We start from the raw sequence: 18,190 nt of genomic DNA, 5'->3' as shown, positions 1-18,190 counted from the left end.
TAGATTTAATTTAGTGTCTTCCAAATTTTCTGTGCAATTGTGTTACTTCATCTTCATGAAAGATCTCTAGTAGGTCTGATGAGCCCCATTTTGCAAGGGCGGGGCGGGGGGGGGTGGCAGACCAAGTGAAGCAGGAGATGTTAAGGAAGGTGCCCAAAGAAAGAGGCAGAACTGAGACTCCAACCCTGAACTATTTATCCTAAGGCTCTGCTCCTCATTGTTCTCTGTGCTGCAGGGGCTTCCCCTTTAGACCACTGCCCCATTTCACCCCACTTCTCTCCTTCCATGTGGCAATCCCTCAGGAACCTGGTGCTCTCAGAACATTTAAGAATCCTGGTTGTTGATGGCTTCCAGAGCCCTCTAGTCCTTTTGTTCTTTTGACTGCTTTTTGTGTGTGTGTGTGTGTTTTAGTTCTTTCTTTTTAGAATGCCCTAGTGACTTGCCTAATGGGAGAATATTTGCTTTTTTAAAGCAGATAAACCACGATTTCTCTCCCTACTCCAGATAAACACGGGGTGAGGTGGGACTAGGTGGAGGGTGGGGCTATCTTTCCCCTTCCCCAGATGCTTTCACTTATGACTCGACATTAAGTCCATCCACATAGCCCTTCTCCATCCCCTGAATCTACCTGCTACCGCAGAGGGCATGAGACACCCTGGATGGCACTATGTGGGGGTGTAGAGCAAAGTGGAAGAAGATGGGCAGTGATTAAGATGGGGCTCTAGGCACCGATGGTCCCTCTGGAGCCTTGAGGACCCAGGGGAGAAGACAGAAGACCACGGAAGAGAGGAAGGTGTGAGCCTCTGGCTCTCCCCAGAATCTATCCCTGCTGGAGGCTGGCGCTGGTTCAGAGAACAACAGGGAGCAGCAAGAACAGTGCTGGTGGGAGCTCAGTTTCGAGGAAAATCTGCAGGGAACTGTCTCACTGTGGGTTCTCTGGAAGAAAGCTATTTTTAGAGGAATTGGCTCTGCTATGCGGGGAGACCAGCACACACTCCTCTGAGCTGCTTTGGCTTGGACAAAAATTCTAAAAGAGTTTGCCAGATTGCTTTGCATGAGAGAGCCCTTCCTCCCCCCAAATGTTGCAGAGCGCAGAACCCCTCCTAAGGTGTGAATGCATCATCACTGGCTAGGGATGGAGCATGGGGCCTGGAGAGCCTGAGATGGTGCCAAGCATCCCGAAGGAGAAAGGGGGAAATCTGGATTGTATGGGTGGCCATGGACACGAGGCAGAATTCTTGATGGAAAATGTTCACATTCAGATGTCTTTGGGACGATAAATCAGACACTTCCTATTCATCCTGGGGTGCATACTGCAGTTTCTATTCTCTGTCTCATCTTTCAAACTCCCCCATCTGCTGGTCTTCTCTCCCTAAGAGGCTGCGTTTCAGCTGCTTTCAAGACTCAGGCCAACACACAAGTCCCCAGGCACAGGCTCTGTTGCCTTGAGGAACAAGCAGGTTTCCTCCTCAAAGGTCACTTCTCCCTGTACCTCCTAACCCCAGAATCTTCTTCATATGCTTTAATGTCTCAGCTTCATTTCATCACAGAGGAGAAGGAGGTGAGCACAGTAAGAGAAATCCTAGGCAATCTGTCTCGTGGGCTGTGGGTGCTCCATAAGCAGGGGCAGCCTTATTTCCATATCTGCATACATTTGCACGATGATGAGCTACCGCTAGGCTCAATTCATAATGCAAGTGGCTAGCCCGGTTCTTGAACCTCTTTTGTCAACCATAATCCTTAAAGTCTTGACCTAGTTCTATGGAAGGATCTCCAAACATAGGTAGCGTCAGCTCCTGTGATATGGTTCCCTATCTTTCTCACTGAACCTAATAAACGTGGTAGTGGTAGTAGTAGTAGCAGTAGCAACAATAGCAATACTAGTAATAGCAGTAGTAAAATAAGAACAACCATGGCCAGCAGAGTACATCTTATGTGTCAGACACAATACCAAGCATTTGACAGCATATATTTCATTTAACTTTCATAAAAGCCGTTCAGAATGTACCGTTGGCCTGTTCATGTTTCATTTGAGGGAAACAAGATGAAGAAAAGTTATTTGTCAATAGTCCAAGGCAGGGCCAGAGCTAGTGTGTGAGTCTCCCTGAATCCGTAGTCTACCCTCGATGGCTTCTGTTCGTGCTTTTAGAAGCACTAGATCTAACTAGGTTGGTCATTCCCAGACTTAGATTTCCGAGGCTAAGTGGTTACAGACCTTTTATTTTGCCAGTGAAAGTGCTCTGTGTGTTATATATGATATATATTATATATAGACATGCATTTATAATTACATGTATAATAATTACACATGTAATTAAGCACATATATGTATGTGCATGCACACACAAACATATATGATGCCTCCAGTGGCCATCATTTTATAAGATGCAGGGCATTTTTAACAACAACAATAGAATAAGGAAGTTCAGGAATTTAAAATAAAGTCTCCTTTAAATATTTTTGCTTATCAGGAAAACATCACATTGTTCTTTTTTTTTTTTTTCTTACTTTACTTCACATCAGGAGAAACATTCCAGTAATCAGACAGTGTTTCAGAAATCACTATTCTAGTTTGATAATGTCCCTTTAAAATTTTGATGTCCAGGCATAAGCCCAACAGTCCAGGTATGGCTTGGTCTGTGTGGGCCCCACCTCCAATGTGGATATCCACAATTTCTCTCTTGCAGACACCTGGGCTGTGTGCCTGAGAGGCCCAAGTTGGAGGCATAACAATGTGGAAGAGAGGAGGGTGAGTCAGGGGTTGGTGCAGGTTAATGGTTATAGCTTGTCTGCTAGACTCGCCTCTTTCATCACGCTGTAGTTTGAGACCTGGTCAAGGAAAGATCTATGGCTGCCAAAAAGAGGGATAAAACCTGCCAGATGGAGGGAGAAATGAATGAAGTAGGGCAGAGAAAGAGAGCAAAGATCTGTGGGAATCTGAAAGGAGATGAATGTGGGCAGGAATTCTGTCTTTAACATCTGTTTGAGACAGCCAGCGTCCTACCCTGGCGTGGATGGAGAGGGAAGGTGCAGGGGCTCTTACAACAAGGAGTGAAGAGCTGACTGGGTGAAGAAAGATGACATGGGAAGACCATGGTTGGGGAAAGAGGGACAAGTGAATGAGGGGAGGAGGACAAACACAGTGGGGGATTGGTGCAGAATGGGGAGAAAGTAAGGCCAGGAACAAAAGGAAATGGGAGAAGAGAAGCAAGGGAGTGAGCAGGAGAGGCATGGGGTCTAAGCAAGTTTGTGAAGGAACGGATCTCCAAGGCTAGAGGGATAGACTGTGAGGAGCGAAGAAAGCAGCAAAACATGAACGAATTAGCTGTTGGTTCTTGCTGAAAGGAAGACTGACGGCTGAGCGAAGAGGGATGGAGGCTCCAGAAGGTGTGGATGTCACGCCAAAAGGATGCTTTGCTGACTAGTTCCTGCCTACAGGAAGAGGTAGAGGCATGAGTTGTGTCCACTGGGGCTGGGAAGAAAGTTTTAAAGGAATCGGGGCTAAGTTGACAAAACCAAAAAAAGAAGAAATGAAGTCTCCATTGTTGTAAATCATGTTTCTTCTCATCTCAATCAGGGTGAAACCAGAGTCCTTAAAATGCCCCCATGATCTGGCCCTTCATTGCCTCTCTGTTTTCATCCCTTAATGCTCTGCCTTATGTTTGCTTCACTCCAGTCACACTGGCCTTCTGGTATAGCAGGCACTCTCCTCCCTCTGGGGCTTTGCATATGCTGTACCCTCTGCCTGCAACACTCTTCCTCCACATATCCATTTGTTTTTTTCCCCTTACTTACTTCAAGTCTTTTTCTTGCTTTATCTTTCTCCAGAGAAGCTACCCCATTCTATCATATCATATACTTTACATTGCTTTGTTTATTGTTTACTACCTCGGCACACCCTATCAGAACGCAAGCACCATAAAGGCAGAAATTTTATCTTTTCTTCACTGATGCTCCTCGAGCACAGAACTATGACCAGAACATAGTGGGCTAACAACAGACATTTGTTGAATGAATGTGTGAATGACTGAAAGATTTAATAGGCCATCTATTGGAATCGGGAACAGAAGAGATGCATAGGAGGAGAAAAGGAGGAGCAGATGAGTAGAGAGGCTAGGGAAATGCGTGTCTCATTTGGAGGGATATTATCTAATATTTTGAGTAGGAAGATTCTAGCGAACCATGTTTTTAATAAAGCCACCTAAAGGTGAAAGCAAAAAATGAAAACACTTGTGGTCATTTAAAAAGTGATCTTGAGGTTGGTGTTGACTGACCCCTCTACTCGATCCAGAATGAGAAACTGGCCATATTCTAATGTATAGGGTAAGAGTGGACAAGATTGAACAATATGGTCAACAAATTTCTAGTGGGACTGCGGACATCCGTGCACACACACAAACATACATAATCTTGTCCTGTACCTACAGATCTAATCTAGAGGACAACAATCTGATTTGAAATGATTAACAGTTCACTCTCTCACTCAGATAATGGTAGCTATGAAATGGGTTCACCATTCATGTACCTTCTGCCAATACTACCACCACTGCATACAGCATTTGCCCATGTGCCAACGACCCTATTAAGGGCTTCCATGCAGTATTTCATTCTGTTTCCATGATGACCCATTGACAGTACTATAAAATTATCACATTATTATAGACGAGAGAAGTAGAGATGAAAAAGAGCAATTATTTTGCCCATAGTCACACAGCTAGTAAATGGTAGAGCTAGGATATAATCACAGGGTGACTCCAGGGAAGGGACTGGCAAGCTTTTACTGTAAAGTGCCAGAGAGCACATATATTAGGCTTGGTGGGCTAAGTCACAACTACTCAATACTGGCTTGGGAGGACAGCCATAGGTAATCCGTCTGCAAATAGCTCTGGATATGTTCCAATAAAACTTTATTTGTAGAAATAAACAGCAGACATTTTTGGACCACTGGGCAGTTTGCCGACTGTGCTCTGGAATCTATGCTCTTGACAAATGAGGTATCACACCTGGGAAAGCCTGGAAGGTTAGCAAAGAGATTCCTGAGTGTTTTTTAATCATTAGATCTAATAGGCCAACCCACCGCCAGACTACTTGGGGATTGGCTGAGGCAGAGAGGTAAACCTGCCAGGGACAGAGGGGAGCAGATGAGGCACTTACATTTCCACGATGCCCTCTGGCAAGTTGGCGGGAATCTCCGTCAAGCCTTTCCCTCGACAGTCCACGACGTTATTACTGCAAGTGCAGGCTGAGGGGCAGGAGATGGAGTTGGCATTGCAGGATGGAGGTTCTGAGTGAGGGCCTGTGGGTCCAGAACACAGTGGTCAATCACGGCAGCATCAGGAGCCACCGGGGCTTCTGTGCCCTGTAACCAACTTCCAAAGAAGCAGCGTTACCTGATAAAATATGCAAAAAATTTTCACTAGCTGACATCTCCTCTCATCTGGGAGACACAGCGACCACTGACTAAATATTTAGCCAAGAGGAGAGACTCTGGCCTCGACCTGTCTGGATTGTTCCACAGGCTCCGTCATCACTTCGTCCTCATCATTCAGAGAAAGGGTTGCTCTCAGAGTCAGTCCCACATAAAAATATGCCAAAAAAAAAAAAAAAAAAGCACACTGGGACTATTTTCTCAGGATGCCCAGTGTCTGAAGCCCTACATATTTTTTGTCTTTTAGTTAGGGATTGGATGCTACATATAGGCACACTTTTGATTCTTTTCTCTAGAGTTTGAACTCACTACTAAAACCGTCGAGGAAAAAAAAAAGATGTCAGAATGTCATTATTTGGGGCACTGATGTTGTTAAAGTGTATACAGTCATCAGCAGTGACATTATCCAAAGCATTTTCATGCAACTTTTATGTCCAGAGAACATTCAACTAAAACCTATCACATTAGACAAGGCCAGTAAGTTACTACATATTTTGGGGTCAGCTTTTAATTTTGTTTGAGGTGGGAACCAGTGTGAATTTAAAGCAAAGTGGTAAAAAACCCAAGTAAATGACATCTAAGAAGCTTCTTTAGAAAGCCACACATAGATATATATTAGCAAACTAACCCAGGATTCAAAGAGTCCCAAGAAGTACATTCAAATGTTTTAAATGCACAAACGTTTTCATGCCATCACTACTTCTTCAAAGTGAGGTAAGAATCTCAGACCTGTGGTTTGTTTTCCAAATGTGGATATTTTGTGGTCCAAAAGGTAAACTCAACCCCAGAGCTTCCTCAGAGATCTTCCTAGAGAGATCTAGCGAGCAGGGATCACCCGACGTCTATCCAGACCCCCACCCCCAGAACAGAGGGCCACAGGCCGATCTCTCACTGCCTAGACATGAGATTCTGACTGGGAGCTCTTGGATAGAGATTCAACATGAAACAAAAATGTCTGTAGGGAGGGGCGCCTGGGTGGCTCAGTCAGTTGGGCGTCCAACTTCAGCTCAGGTCATGATCTCGCAGTCTGTGAGTTCAAGCCCTGTGTGAGGCTCTGTGCTGACACCTAGGATCCTGGAGCCTGCTTTGGAGTTTGTGTCCCCACCTCCCTCTGCCCCTCCCCTACTCATGCTCTGTCTTGCTCTGTATCTCAAAAATAAATAAATGTTAAAGAAAAATGTCTGCAGGGAAACAGACATTGGTTTGGCCTCTTCCTTGGAGAAGCTGAGTCTGGGAAGCCAGAGGGGTCCAGCCAAAGTGGATGCATCAGAGGACCCAGGGGCCCTGGGCAAATACTTGTTTGGACATTGAGACTTGAAGGAGAGGATTTCCTTCTTCACACTCAACAGTCCCTGTGCCTGGGGACGGTCCTTCTGCAAGGGTTCAAATGGATGTCCATGGTCCATTTGGAATATTTATCTTGCTGGAAAGTGCCAACTCAGTGATCAAAGATTCTTAATTCTCTTGGCCTCACTGTCTCTCCCTCTCTTTCTTTCCCTTTCTGTCAGTCTGTCTCTCACATGCACACACACCCCAAAATATAAAAAATATCCTCTTAGCTGGGACATCTGAGAAAATATTCATGTCTAGGGCATAAGGACTTCAAACTCTCCAGTGTCACTCACACCAGCAGATCTCATGGAGACCATGAAAAATGCCAGAGAAAAAGATGACTTTCACTAAAATCCCCAACTGGAACATTCTCTGGGAGAAGTGATACCAGCTTTGCTCCACATTGGGGAAGTTTTCCGTTTCTAAGGAAATGGCAACCCCAGAGAATCAGAGCCTCGGATTAGGAATGAGAGTGCTGTGGCTCAGAGTGTGGGTTCAGGAGTTCCACTGCCTCAATTTGAAACCTGGTTCTGTCATTTCATCCCTCTATCCCCGTGCCTCAGTCTTCTCAATCTGTAAAATGGGAAGAAATAACAGTGCTTATTTCACAGCATGGTTTTATTGTGAAGGCAGAGAAAATTACTGAATATAAAGTATTTAGAAGAATGCATGGCACAGAGTCAGAGCTTAGTTGATGTTATTATTACCCTTAATGAGTCTGACTCTGCCACTATTATCTGCAAATCATAATATCCCTCTGAGCTTTTTTGCTACCATTTCAGTGAATAAGGAGCTTGGATTGCTTCTGAAGTTCTTTCTGGATTGAAAAGATCAATTATTCCTGGTCTTCAGAAGAACAGAAGCAGAGAAGGAGTGAAGACCCCCAGTAGCACCTGTTCATCCTACATGCATCTCTTTGCGGGTGGTCAAGAGGATATGCAGTATGAAGAATTCCCAAGCTCTCCCCACATGCAAGAGAAGTTGGGAGTGGTATGGCTTCAGATGTCAGGGCTTTGAAGTGCCGATGACGCTCCCAAAGAAAACTGCCAGGCCTGACCCTCCACATCAAGGCACTAGGGCACCTCATAAAGCCAGGGAGGATCAACACACCATGGGCACCATCCTGTTTGGGAAATGTCAGGAGCTCCGCGGAAGGCTGACGTCTGTGCCCCTGTATTTCCATCCATTGAGGCAGACAGTATCGGATGGCTGTCCTGATTTGTCAAATTATTACTTGGTTGGTGTGGGTCAGAAAGGGCGGGGGGAAGACATTATAGTCAAGGGCTTCTATAGGCAACAGGAAGTTCTGAAATGGAGTTTTTCCAAAAACGCCCCTTTGACTTCTGTGCTGGAATTTGTTCTATTTAAATCAGCCCCAGGTTGTAGCCTTGAATCCCTCTGGGAATGAGCCGGGTCGTTCACAGGATGGCTCCGATTCTGTAGGCAGCATGTGCTACATTTCAAGGGATGTTGTCAAGGTAAAAAAAAAAAAAAAAGCCTTTGAAAAAGATTCCATAACCAGGTCACTAACAACACCTTTAATTACGCAGAAAGAAACAAAGGTAATTATAGCCTCTGTCAGCATCCAAGGCTGGTGGCTCCCCAGCCAGGCATTCACACATGGGGAGGGTGTTATCCTCTTGTTGAAACGAAACACTTCAGGTTTAAGATGGGGTTGAAAGACAGGTTCATTTTCCCCAGAAACATTCCCCTCTGATCCATGCCCGCATTTCCCTTTCAGCCTCTGAGTGCTTTGATGGTCCTTTGCTTTTTGTCTTTGGATACACTGAGAATAGCATGTAAATTAGACAAGGGCAGTGACCTTTTTCTGTCTTATTCCCCGTTTTATCCCCAGTGCCTAAAACAGGGTTAAAGCACAAAACCCAGTAATCATACCCTGGGTGAGTGGAAGGATGAATACATGAATGGAATTGGTCTAGAATCCTGGCAGAGTGGGGGCTGAATGTCAATAAGCTGTGGGGGCAAGCAATCCTTTTAGAAGGGCCTTAAGGGAGACCCCTAAGTTCTAAGCGCTCTGGGCTCTGGTTGAGAGGATCAGCCATAGTGTGTGGGAGTGTGTGTGGGGGGGAATGAAGTGGTTATGGGTGGATGGGACTTCCATGCCTGAAGCTCATGACTTTCTACCACAGCTCAGTGCTGGCAAAAGGCCATCTGCTACTCCACTGAGGCTCCCGCTAAGCCTTGCTCACCTGCACAGGAAAGGGTGTCCTAGGCACTCTGCTTAGCCCTGTCTGTAAACCCCTCTCTCTCAGCTTTTCCTGTCCACACATATTGAAAGTGATGGGGGTGGTGCAGGTGACAAAGGATTTCCAAGGTGGGTCAAAGTGAGGAGAAACCCATGCTTCTACCCAGGGAATTCTCTGAGCACTGTAGACGCTGAGAAGCAGAGAGGAATGGGAGCAGAGTGTTTTGATCAAGCTGGAAAGAGTCTCGACACATCTGAGGGAAGAGGACTGTATGGGCCCGTGCCTACACGACAGTGTTCCTATTGTAAAACATGTGCTCACAGGGCCCACGGATGCTCACTATCCCCAAGCAAGCCTGCCTGCTGGTCCTGTCTCCTCCTCTTCCTGGCCAAGAAAGCGGCATAAATCAGAGTGTAGTGATCACGAGCACACAGAACCCCTGCAATCTATGTTCTGAGATGTTTTGTGATGATCTTGGATTGGACGTGGACTTGCTCTTTGTTTTTAAATGGGTGCCCAAGCTATCTATCCTTGGAACTCTTTCTGTGGGACAAATATGTTGCTGTACTGAGGTGGAAGTTAGTTCTCATCCAGAACAGGGAGATGAGGATACAGGCCAAGGACCTGTCTCCCCTCTGGGGGCCTGTCTCCCCTTTCCGGAATCGCTACTTCAGCTCAGGAATTTCAATTTGGAGCCAGAGCCACCTTGGTGCCACCCACGGAGAACACTGAGATGTCTGGCCTTGTGATGTCTCCTGACTCCCAGGACTGTGGCCTGAAGTCTTGAGAGAGGGCAGGGCAGAGCATGGGGCAACTGAGGTGGTGACCCTCCCCTCCCTGATCATCAGGCTGCTGTCTCCCCAGATGGGGAGGGGGGCCCCTCAATGAGCACAAAGGCAGGAATGTGTCCCCAGCTAGACCTGTCACGGTTAAGTGCCTGTGATGGCTGGCATGGGCAGTGATCACGTCATCGTGTCTCTGGTGACTGCATGATGCCCCCTCCAGTCTGAGATAGGAGGGAGAGAAGCAATGACTGGGGACACTGTCTCCTGCCTGGTGCACCTCCTCAGCTCTGTTCTTCTGTTTGGCATCATGCTGGAAGTGCAAAGTCCTAATCGGTGGGTCTAATTGAATGGGGCAAAGTTCACCAAACTTCAGACCTAGAAAGGGCCATGGAGCTGATGAGGAAACAGACACCTTGGAGGAAGAGGACTTGCCCAGGGACACAATGGTGGCCCAACTAAGAATGACATCATTGTCATAGCAGCTAACTCATGGAATGTTTCCTATGTGCCAGATGCTGCATCACGGGCTTTGAATGTGTGAGCTCACTTGATCCTCATAAAACCCATGATGTATATTCTTTTATTATTATTATTTCCATTATACCGATGAGGAAAGCGAAGAATAGGGAGGTCAAGCAAACTGTTCAAGATCATGGAGCTAGTGAACAACAAAGCTCTAAATTCTGGTTCCGTGTTCTTTGCCTACCTCTTTTGCCAACAAGATACCCCAAATGCTTCTCTTTATTGCCAGGACTTTGAAAGCCATCAGAGCCTGGGAATCTCAGGAGGTAGGAAAAGAGGGCTCAGGGGCCAAGACACAGATTGTGTAAGCTACACTGGAGATGGCAGGGCACTCTTGTTAGAGCTGTGTTTATTTCTTTCTGTCTTTAAAGGGAATTCCACCCAGCAGAGTGCACAGAACCGAAAAATCCAATGGCCTTGTGAGCGTGTGGAAATAAATTAATTCCAGCATTCAAGTTAAGCATCCCTGTTGGCCTCTGGCCTTTCAAAAGCCAACAACAGACTGCAATGACAATGAGGCTTGAGCAATTATGATGAGAATATAAATGAACGTGATTTAAATACCAGAGGCATGATAATTTTAGGAATGGCTAAATAAACCTAATAATCTCATTCTTGCAATGTCCAATTATGGTGTTTTAATTAAAACCTCCTAAGGAGATGGGCGGCTAGTCATGGTTTACCTTAATTATCTTTATCCTTAGTAACTAGTCCCAAATTAAAAAAAAGGAGGGGGGAATTTCTTGTTTCCAGGGATATATGCCTATTTCATTTTTGATAATGGATGAGGAAGTGTTTCTTGAGAGGCTTCTAGGAGCAAGTATTGTTCCAGGCATTGGGGCAGCCTGAAAAATGCGACCCCTTAGTACTAGAAGACAAGATCCATCTTGATGAAAGGGTATCTCACACTCAAAGGCTATGGGCAGGTAAGTGTGAAATACGTGGACAAACCAATGAATACGAAGATGTTTAAAGGAAAGAGATAATTGACTCAAGAGGTCAAATATTTAACTAATACCTTTGAATTACAAATTGTGACTAGCAGAAACTTTTTCAGATAAAGGTAACCAGAAAATTGACACACAGAAAATAAATCCTAGAGTTTAAACTCCAACATAAATCCTTCAGGTAAGGATGGGCAAAATTCCAAAACTTGAAACTCACATGAGTCAAGTAGTGGCCAAAGTAGAACCCTAGTATCAGGAACTCAACATCTGTGGTCTAGTATCATGAACTCAATCAAGTTCATGAATCAGACAGGTCTGGGCAGTAAGTGAGGACCACAGACCCTTCTTGTCATAAGGCCCTAACCTTTCTCTTACTAAAACAAGAAAAGTTAACAGGGAAATTTTTGCAGCAGTGGCTGAAGGAAACCAAGCAGTCTAGTTGCATTCTGTAAAAAAAAAAAAACCAATTATAAAAAAAAATATATAGTCTCCCACCCTTTGAAAAATTCCCAGGTGCCCCCCCTAGAGGAAGAAAATAAATACCTTTGATTGGCGGGGTACAGGTGACAGAGGAGATGAGTTCTGTCAAAGTGTGCTGCTAGCAACTTTCTGGGCGAGCTGGCGTGATAAGGAAGCCACAGCCAAGGCTTCTGGGGAGAAGTGGCTGGGCTCCAGCCGGCTGGATTTAATACACGGGGAGATATCAGGGACTTGGGCAGCCAGGGCCCTCACAGGCTGAGCGAGATAAAGCTCCTTTCTGTCTCTGGAGTCATGTGTTTGGTGAATTTTCTGATATGGTTTAAAGGCCCAGGGAGGTTTTCTGATGCTTCCCTGACAGGGGCCACTGGTGATGAAGCTATACGCAGGCATGGCTTAATATGGGCCCCATGCCTTTTTTTTACCTCCTAAGCAGATGACCTCTCTTTTTACAGAGATGTTCTTACTCCTGCCTTTCTCAACTGAAATCCTCCTCCTGTGAGTCACTGGAGGGAGAGCTTGAATGAGGAACACTGATAGTCTGGCAGCTTACAACGAATGTGGAGTCTCGTTCCACATGGCTTCCTCTGGTTTCCTGTTAACGTGGCCTCAAAAATCACCGTTAATAGTTATTAAAGAGGTAGTACCTTCTGGAGAGGGTGTTCCTCCTGCACCCCATTAATGACGGTGGTGCTCCATTGTCAGGGATATTCAGTTCGGGAATCTGACCAACCATTATATATGGCATAGATCTTTGCAGAAAGCAATGCTACACAGCATTCTGTCCCTAATCCATGAGAGCCTGGAAAGCATCAAAGGATCCCTCCCCATAGGGGTTCCAATGTGTCACTCTCTTAAATTCCTACTACTAGTGAGGTGGGGTGCAGATTAATAACACAGTCATGTCTGGAGTCTGTGGACCTGATTCCTTTGTCCTCAGAAGACACCTGGCTGAGTACTGAAAAGCATGAGGGATCATCACAAGCCATGGACTTAATTGATATAAACAAGGGAGGTGATAGGGATGTTCTTATGTTACCTTTAAAGTGCCTGCAAGATCTGGCCTTCTCAAGGCAGGAAGATTTGGGGCACAAGTCCTTCCAGGACCCAGGAGAGTCAGCTTACTCCCTGGGGTTTGGATCCTAACTGCTGTTGGGGAAGCAATGTCTCGCCACTCCTTTGAGGGGAAGGTGCTTTCTTGACAAAGTGGTATTCGTGTTTGTGCAGAGCATTAAGTCCAGCACCCACCTATAATAATGTGTTTTAACATTCTGTCTAATTAGTTTTTCTCACTAGCTCTTGGATGACTCCTGCACTCTATAATTATTTCTTTCACTAGCACTTATGCCGATATTGTACTCTTTGCCTAATAATTACTGTAATTATAGTCACTATATGTGAGTTTGGTGCCTGTGTGATAAACGGTTTTATTATACATGTTTGACGGGAAGTGATTTCTAAGTGGGCATCTATAGGAAATTATTAAGGTACTGCTCTGAGACATGTTAAAATGTTTTTGAATAATAAATAACTTGATAAAGTAGTAACATGACGAGAGAGAGCGGCAGGGAGTGAGATGAAGTTGAATTAAAAAAAAAAGTCTTCTATATAGCAAATGCAGCCTAAGCAGAAGGGGGCCAGTCTGCACTGCTGGCTGGTTTGGGGTCCCCCTTGAAGCTCACACGGGGCTCAGGAGATCTTCATTACTGAAAACAGCAATGATCAAGAGATGTGAGGAGTGCAGCCCCGCCCAGTGCTGAGCTCTCTGCCCTTCCTCCTTCCTGCAAGCTGACTCCCCAGCATCAGCTTTCAGAGGCCAGTAGGCCCCAGTTCCAGGACTGGGTTCCTGGAAGTCAGAAAGGCTTCTATGGGAAACTCCTGAACTGAATACTTTTTTGTTTTTGAGGAAATTCAGCAATCAGCTCTACTTCTTTGCCACCAGAAAGAGGGAGTTGGTGGGACTGGAAGGTGCCGATGAAAAGTAAAAACAAGCAAGGTTGAAACTGAGGACTCGGTTTAAAGCCACTACATTGTCCGGGAGGCTTTTTCTCAGGTCACTCAGGCATTTCCTATCCCTGGAGACCTGTGCTATGCTCAGTTATTTCTGTGTACAGTTCCGTTTTCTGTACTGCGCAGGCAATCTGCACTTCTGTTACACATCAATTACCCACAGATCAAACTCTTATGTTTGCTCAACACATTTTGTGGGCCCACTAAACTATAATAATTAAGCTCCACTTATTAGCTCTTACCAAGTGCTGTGTATTATGCTAAGTGCTTTATATGCATTATTTCATTTAATCCTCCCCCCATCCCTTGAGTTATGTACTATGATTTTTCCATTTTGCAAACATATGGGAACTTGCCAAAGTCACATACTACTAAGGGGCAGAGCTAGGGTTTCCAGCCAAGCAGCCTGACCCTACCGCCTCCATTAACTTGTCTCTTGATTTCTATGAGCAATTAGATAGTAGGCACGTGTTGAGGAAATGCTAAACAATGTACTTAACACGTTAAGTTTCTTAGCATCGACGGATAATGAAGCTTAACAGAAAGTGATTCATTACTTCCTTGAGCATTTTCCTTTACCAGATGACAAGAGCTGCTTTTTCAGAGGCCTCTGAGGCACCCCAGAGTCCAAGTGACTATGGAGTGCTGGGGAATCCAGGAGATTGCACACCGGGCTCTGGGCTAAGTGTGGGTTCATGCCCAGGGTGATGCCAGGAAGGGCTTGGTCTGGGTGCATCACAATACAGAGGTGGGACAGCCTCACCTGGGCATATGTACTCCTTCTTCTGCACATCTGCCACATTGAAGCCCCTCAGGTGCACGGGAGCCATACAGAGTGTGAACTGGCCAATTGTCCGTCGCTGTCGCAGCCAATCTGAGAGCCAGGCAAGGTGGCAGTCACAGTACAGGTGGTTGGAGTGGAGGCGCCTGGGAGATGGAGGGACTGAGGTAAGACGCTGTCCCAAGTGAAGTGAACAGAGCAGCCCAAACATTCTGTGCCCCTTTGCCCAGTGTGATAACCCTCAGGAGCCCAGGGAAGCATTTTGGTGCACTAGTGAGATACCACGAGAGCCTCAGCCCTTTCATTGCCAAACTGCAAATGACTTTTCTTCATACGCAGACCACATCCAACTGATGCTTCCAGGGTTCTGAACATTGCCCATTTCTTAATAGTAATTCCACCCTTTTCTTTCCCACTCAAGAAAGCCTCAACACAGAGGAGGAGGACAGTGACATTATTAAAGTGTAGTTCGGATTTGAGTCAAACTTTCAAAGGGGAGACTCAGTTGCAAATTTCAGTACTGTAGTTAGCCTGGGTTCCAGATAGATTCAAACAGTCTATGGTGGCACTGGAGCCAAGACCTGCTGTTGCCTTTGCTCTTTCTCTTTCATTTCCTCCCTCAGGTGAATGAATCCCTACATGGAATGCTGGAGGGCTTGTGTGCACTAGCCCAGTGAGCAGGGCGTGCAGGCAAGGGTCCTACATTTCTTCTCACTCACCCCCACTCAGATAAAGGGCTGTCCATTACAGACCCCTGCAGCCCACAGCAATGTCTTTACCTTGCCTTCCTCTCCTTCCCAAGTTAAACTACCAGGTGTATTTGCTATTCTGGTTTACATGCCCCTCTTAAGACCCTCCCCTTCCCTCCTCCCCCCTCCACCCCCAAGCAGTTCCAGGACTCTTGGCTTTTCCACCTCCAGTATTCCAGTATCTGTGATTTCAGATCAATTTCTTGCCTCCGAGTGATTAAAGTTCCCTAGAGGGATCTGTATGTTCTACTTCTGAAAGGAATCCCATCTGGCTAAGTGACTTGAATTTACCTTCCGCTAACTGGGGGGGAGGGGCAAACTAAAGATATGTAGGGGCTTGTACAGGTTCTTCCCCAAGGCCTCTCTATTAGGGACTTCCGATTAGCACATTCCCCCCAACCCTAGGTCATTATAAGTGGTGGTAGGTAAGTTTTAGTTACATCAGCTTATGACACACTTGGGTTTCTGATGCAAACTTTAAATGCCCGATCCTGGACATGCTTATCAGCCAGCAGTATCTTGGGACTTTCAAATACTCTGTGTCAAGTTGGTTAATATTGAGTGGCAGCCTGAAGCAGTGGCCGGGGCTACCTCTAAGCCCGAGATGGAGAGTGCTGAAAGGCTCTTGACCACACTTGACTGAGCATAAAGTCAGCATTGCTGAACACTGGTCAAGTGCAGCTAACTTGAGGGACGTGCCGGCAGAACATTCCTGCCATTGCATGGGTGCAAACCTTGGGCAGGTCAGGGCCACTGGGGGCCTTGACAGCCTCAGGGGGTCCCAGACCCCATCATATCTGCTGACTAAATGAGCCCTTATCCCGTGTAGAATACAATTTTTTTTTCTGCTGAAAAAACAATTTGAAACGGTTTTTATGAATTTTGTTTCACAATGATGGAGTTTTGATGTTGTAATGTTCTTTTGGAGTTCAGAGCCAATACAAAAAGGTTGAACACATTTTCATAGGTTCCTAGTCCTAAGATGCTGTGTCTATAATGGGCCCCAAGCAACTCTCCCCTTTGAATTTCAAACTCCAGACTCCTATGCTGCTTCCCCTTCATGTGGCACTTCAGAAAGAGGTGCTGCAGGTAGGAAGGGGGAGGGAGGTGAAATCCTAAACTAGGAGAAGAACATGAAAGAGAGGAGGGAATTCCTCTTCCACACTGGGCCTTCTTGGGAAATTATAGCATGAGTGAAAATAATCTGTTTCCTGACCTATCAGTGAGTTGTAGAGAGAGACACAGAGAGACAGAGAGAAAGACAGACAAGAGGGAGAGAAGGCGAGGGAGAACAAGAGAGGAAGGGGTACTGAGAGAGGAGGGATGGAGTGTTGGTTCAATGGCTAGGAATAGACTTCTGGGTATAACGGCTGCCTAGGAGAACAGCAACGGTGGGTTGGTTCTTAGAAACAAGGCGGAGTGGAGGTAGGCTGTGGTGGTAGCACCGGCTGAGGCGCTGGGGCTCTTTCATGCGCCAGGAGAATCAGAGCCTTCTCCTGAGTCTGGCTTCTATGAGGAAGGCAGTTGCCTTCTTTGGTAGTGAGGTATGAAAGTCGAGGAAACAGATTCCCATGAAGCCCTGAGCATGTGCCCATCAGGTAGATCAACATCAACAAATTCCCCATCAGTTCCAATAGGGGGAAAAGGATCAACAGAATGACAAAAATGAGGGTTAAGTCAGATCCCTAATTAGCTGATTAATTTCTGGGATAATGAAAATGTTTGAAGTTTCCTTTTGGAAGATCACATTAGATTGGCTGCTGGCCAATCCCTGCTGGCTGGCCCCCAGCTACCTCTCTTTCTAAACTTGCTACAGATGGTTCCCAACCCTTTGCCCACCTTTATAGGAATTTCCCCCCTTCCAAGTGGAACCATGGAAAAGAGATGACCAAAAATGATTTGGAAGGCACCCAAAGGCTCTTGTCAAAAGCCCAGGATGGTGGAAAGGTTCAGATCCCCCCTTGGAATTTTACCCACCAGAAATGCTGGCAGAGTTGAATTGGACAGATTCTTCCAAGGTGCAGCCTTTCCTATCATGCTTGGGAGATCGAATTGAGCAGTATCATCCCAAATAGTAATATTGCAAGAAAAGTAATCACAGTGATCATGAAACATGACCCTGGACACTGCCAGGAGTATTCCTAATCCCCTAAAATGAGAAGGAAAATTATTTTAATTACTTCCCATAATTTTGGTGAGTTGGGATGGCAATGACTTAGGGGAAGGTGGCCTCCAGTGGCCCTTCTCCCCTTCCTCAGCTCACCTGGATACCCTCTTCTGCCTTAGTTTCTGGTGAATGGAATGAGCTCTGGCTCTGATGCCAAATTGCCCAAATCTGACATTGTTTCTCTGCTTTCCTACTCTGACTTTGGGCAATGATTTAACTCTGGGCTTCAGTGCTCTGATCTGTAAAATGGGGATATTAATGGTTCCCCCTTTCCAGGGCTGTTGTGAGGATTCAAAGAATTCATGAGATGTGCTTGGCACAAGGTCCTACACACCATGAGCCACCAGTGACATCTGCAGTCATTATCTCCATGAGGACATTAGGCCCACACTTCTGTCTCCTCCCTACTCATGGCCCTACCTGTACAAGCTACCATTTCTTACTTAGACACCAAGGCATCAAGGTGCCTTGGTGGTTCCTGCATGTTGTTCTGCAGTCTTTTGCTGCTAGAAACACCATATTCCATGTTGGCCAAACCATCTTCACAAAAGATAAGGCGAATGGATACAAATGCCAATTTGTAAAAGGTGCCTTTTAGCCACAGGCACTAAATTAAATTTCCAGCAAATCCTTTTAGAGAGGGTCAGTGTTCATTTTCTATAAAATGTGGCTTTCTGAATTAAATATAAAAGCTTTCCTTTAGAAATCCCATTTATGACTTCCTTCCTTTCTCTTCTTCCCCCACTCTCCCTCTACTAGTCTCCCCCCCACCCCCACTTTAATTA

General features: G+C 45.8%; 1 protein-coding gene across 1 annotated transcript in view; it reads right to left on the bottom strand.

Moving 5' to 3' along the window:
- Positions 1-18,190, bottom strand: part of SLIT3 (slit guidance ligand 3) — a 593,860-nt gene that overhangs the window by 115,296 nt on the left and 460,374 nt on the right. The window contains exons 8-9 of the mRNA XM_029941248.1: positions 14,472-14,635; positions 5,155-5,296 (exon numbers count right to left, since the gene is read on the bottom strand). Of these exons, the coding sequence (XP_029797108.1) occupies positions 5,155-5,296; positions 14,472-14,635 (306 nt within the window). The remainder of the gene's footprint in view (positions 1-5,154; positions 5,297-14,471; positions 14,636-18,190) is intronic.

Source organism: Suricata suricatta, chromosome 6 (genome assembly GCF_006229205.1).
Source record: "Suricata suricatta isolate VVHF042 chromosome 6, meerkat_22Aug2017_6uvM2_HiC, whole genome shotgun sequence".
Classification (NCBI taxonomy): Eukaryota; Metazoa; Chordata; class Mammalia; order Carnivora; family Herpestidae; genus Suricata; species Suricata suricatta.
This window is presented reverse-complemented; position numbering and strand designations above follow the sequence as displayed.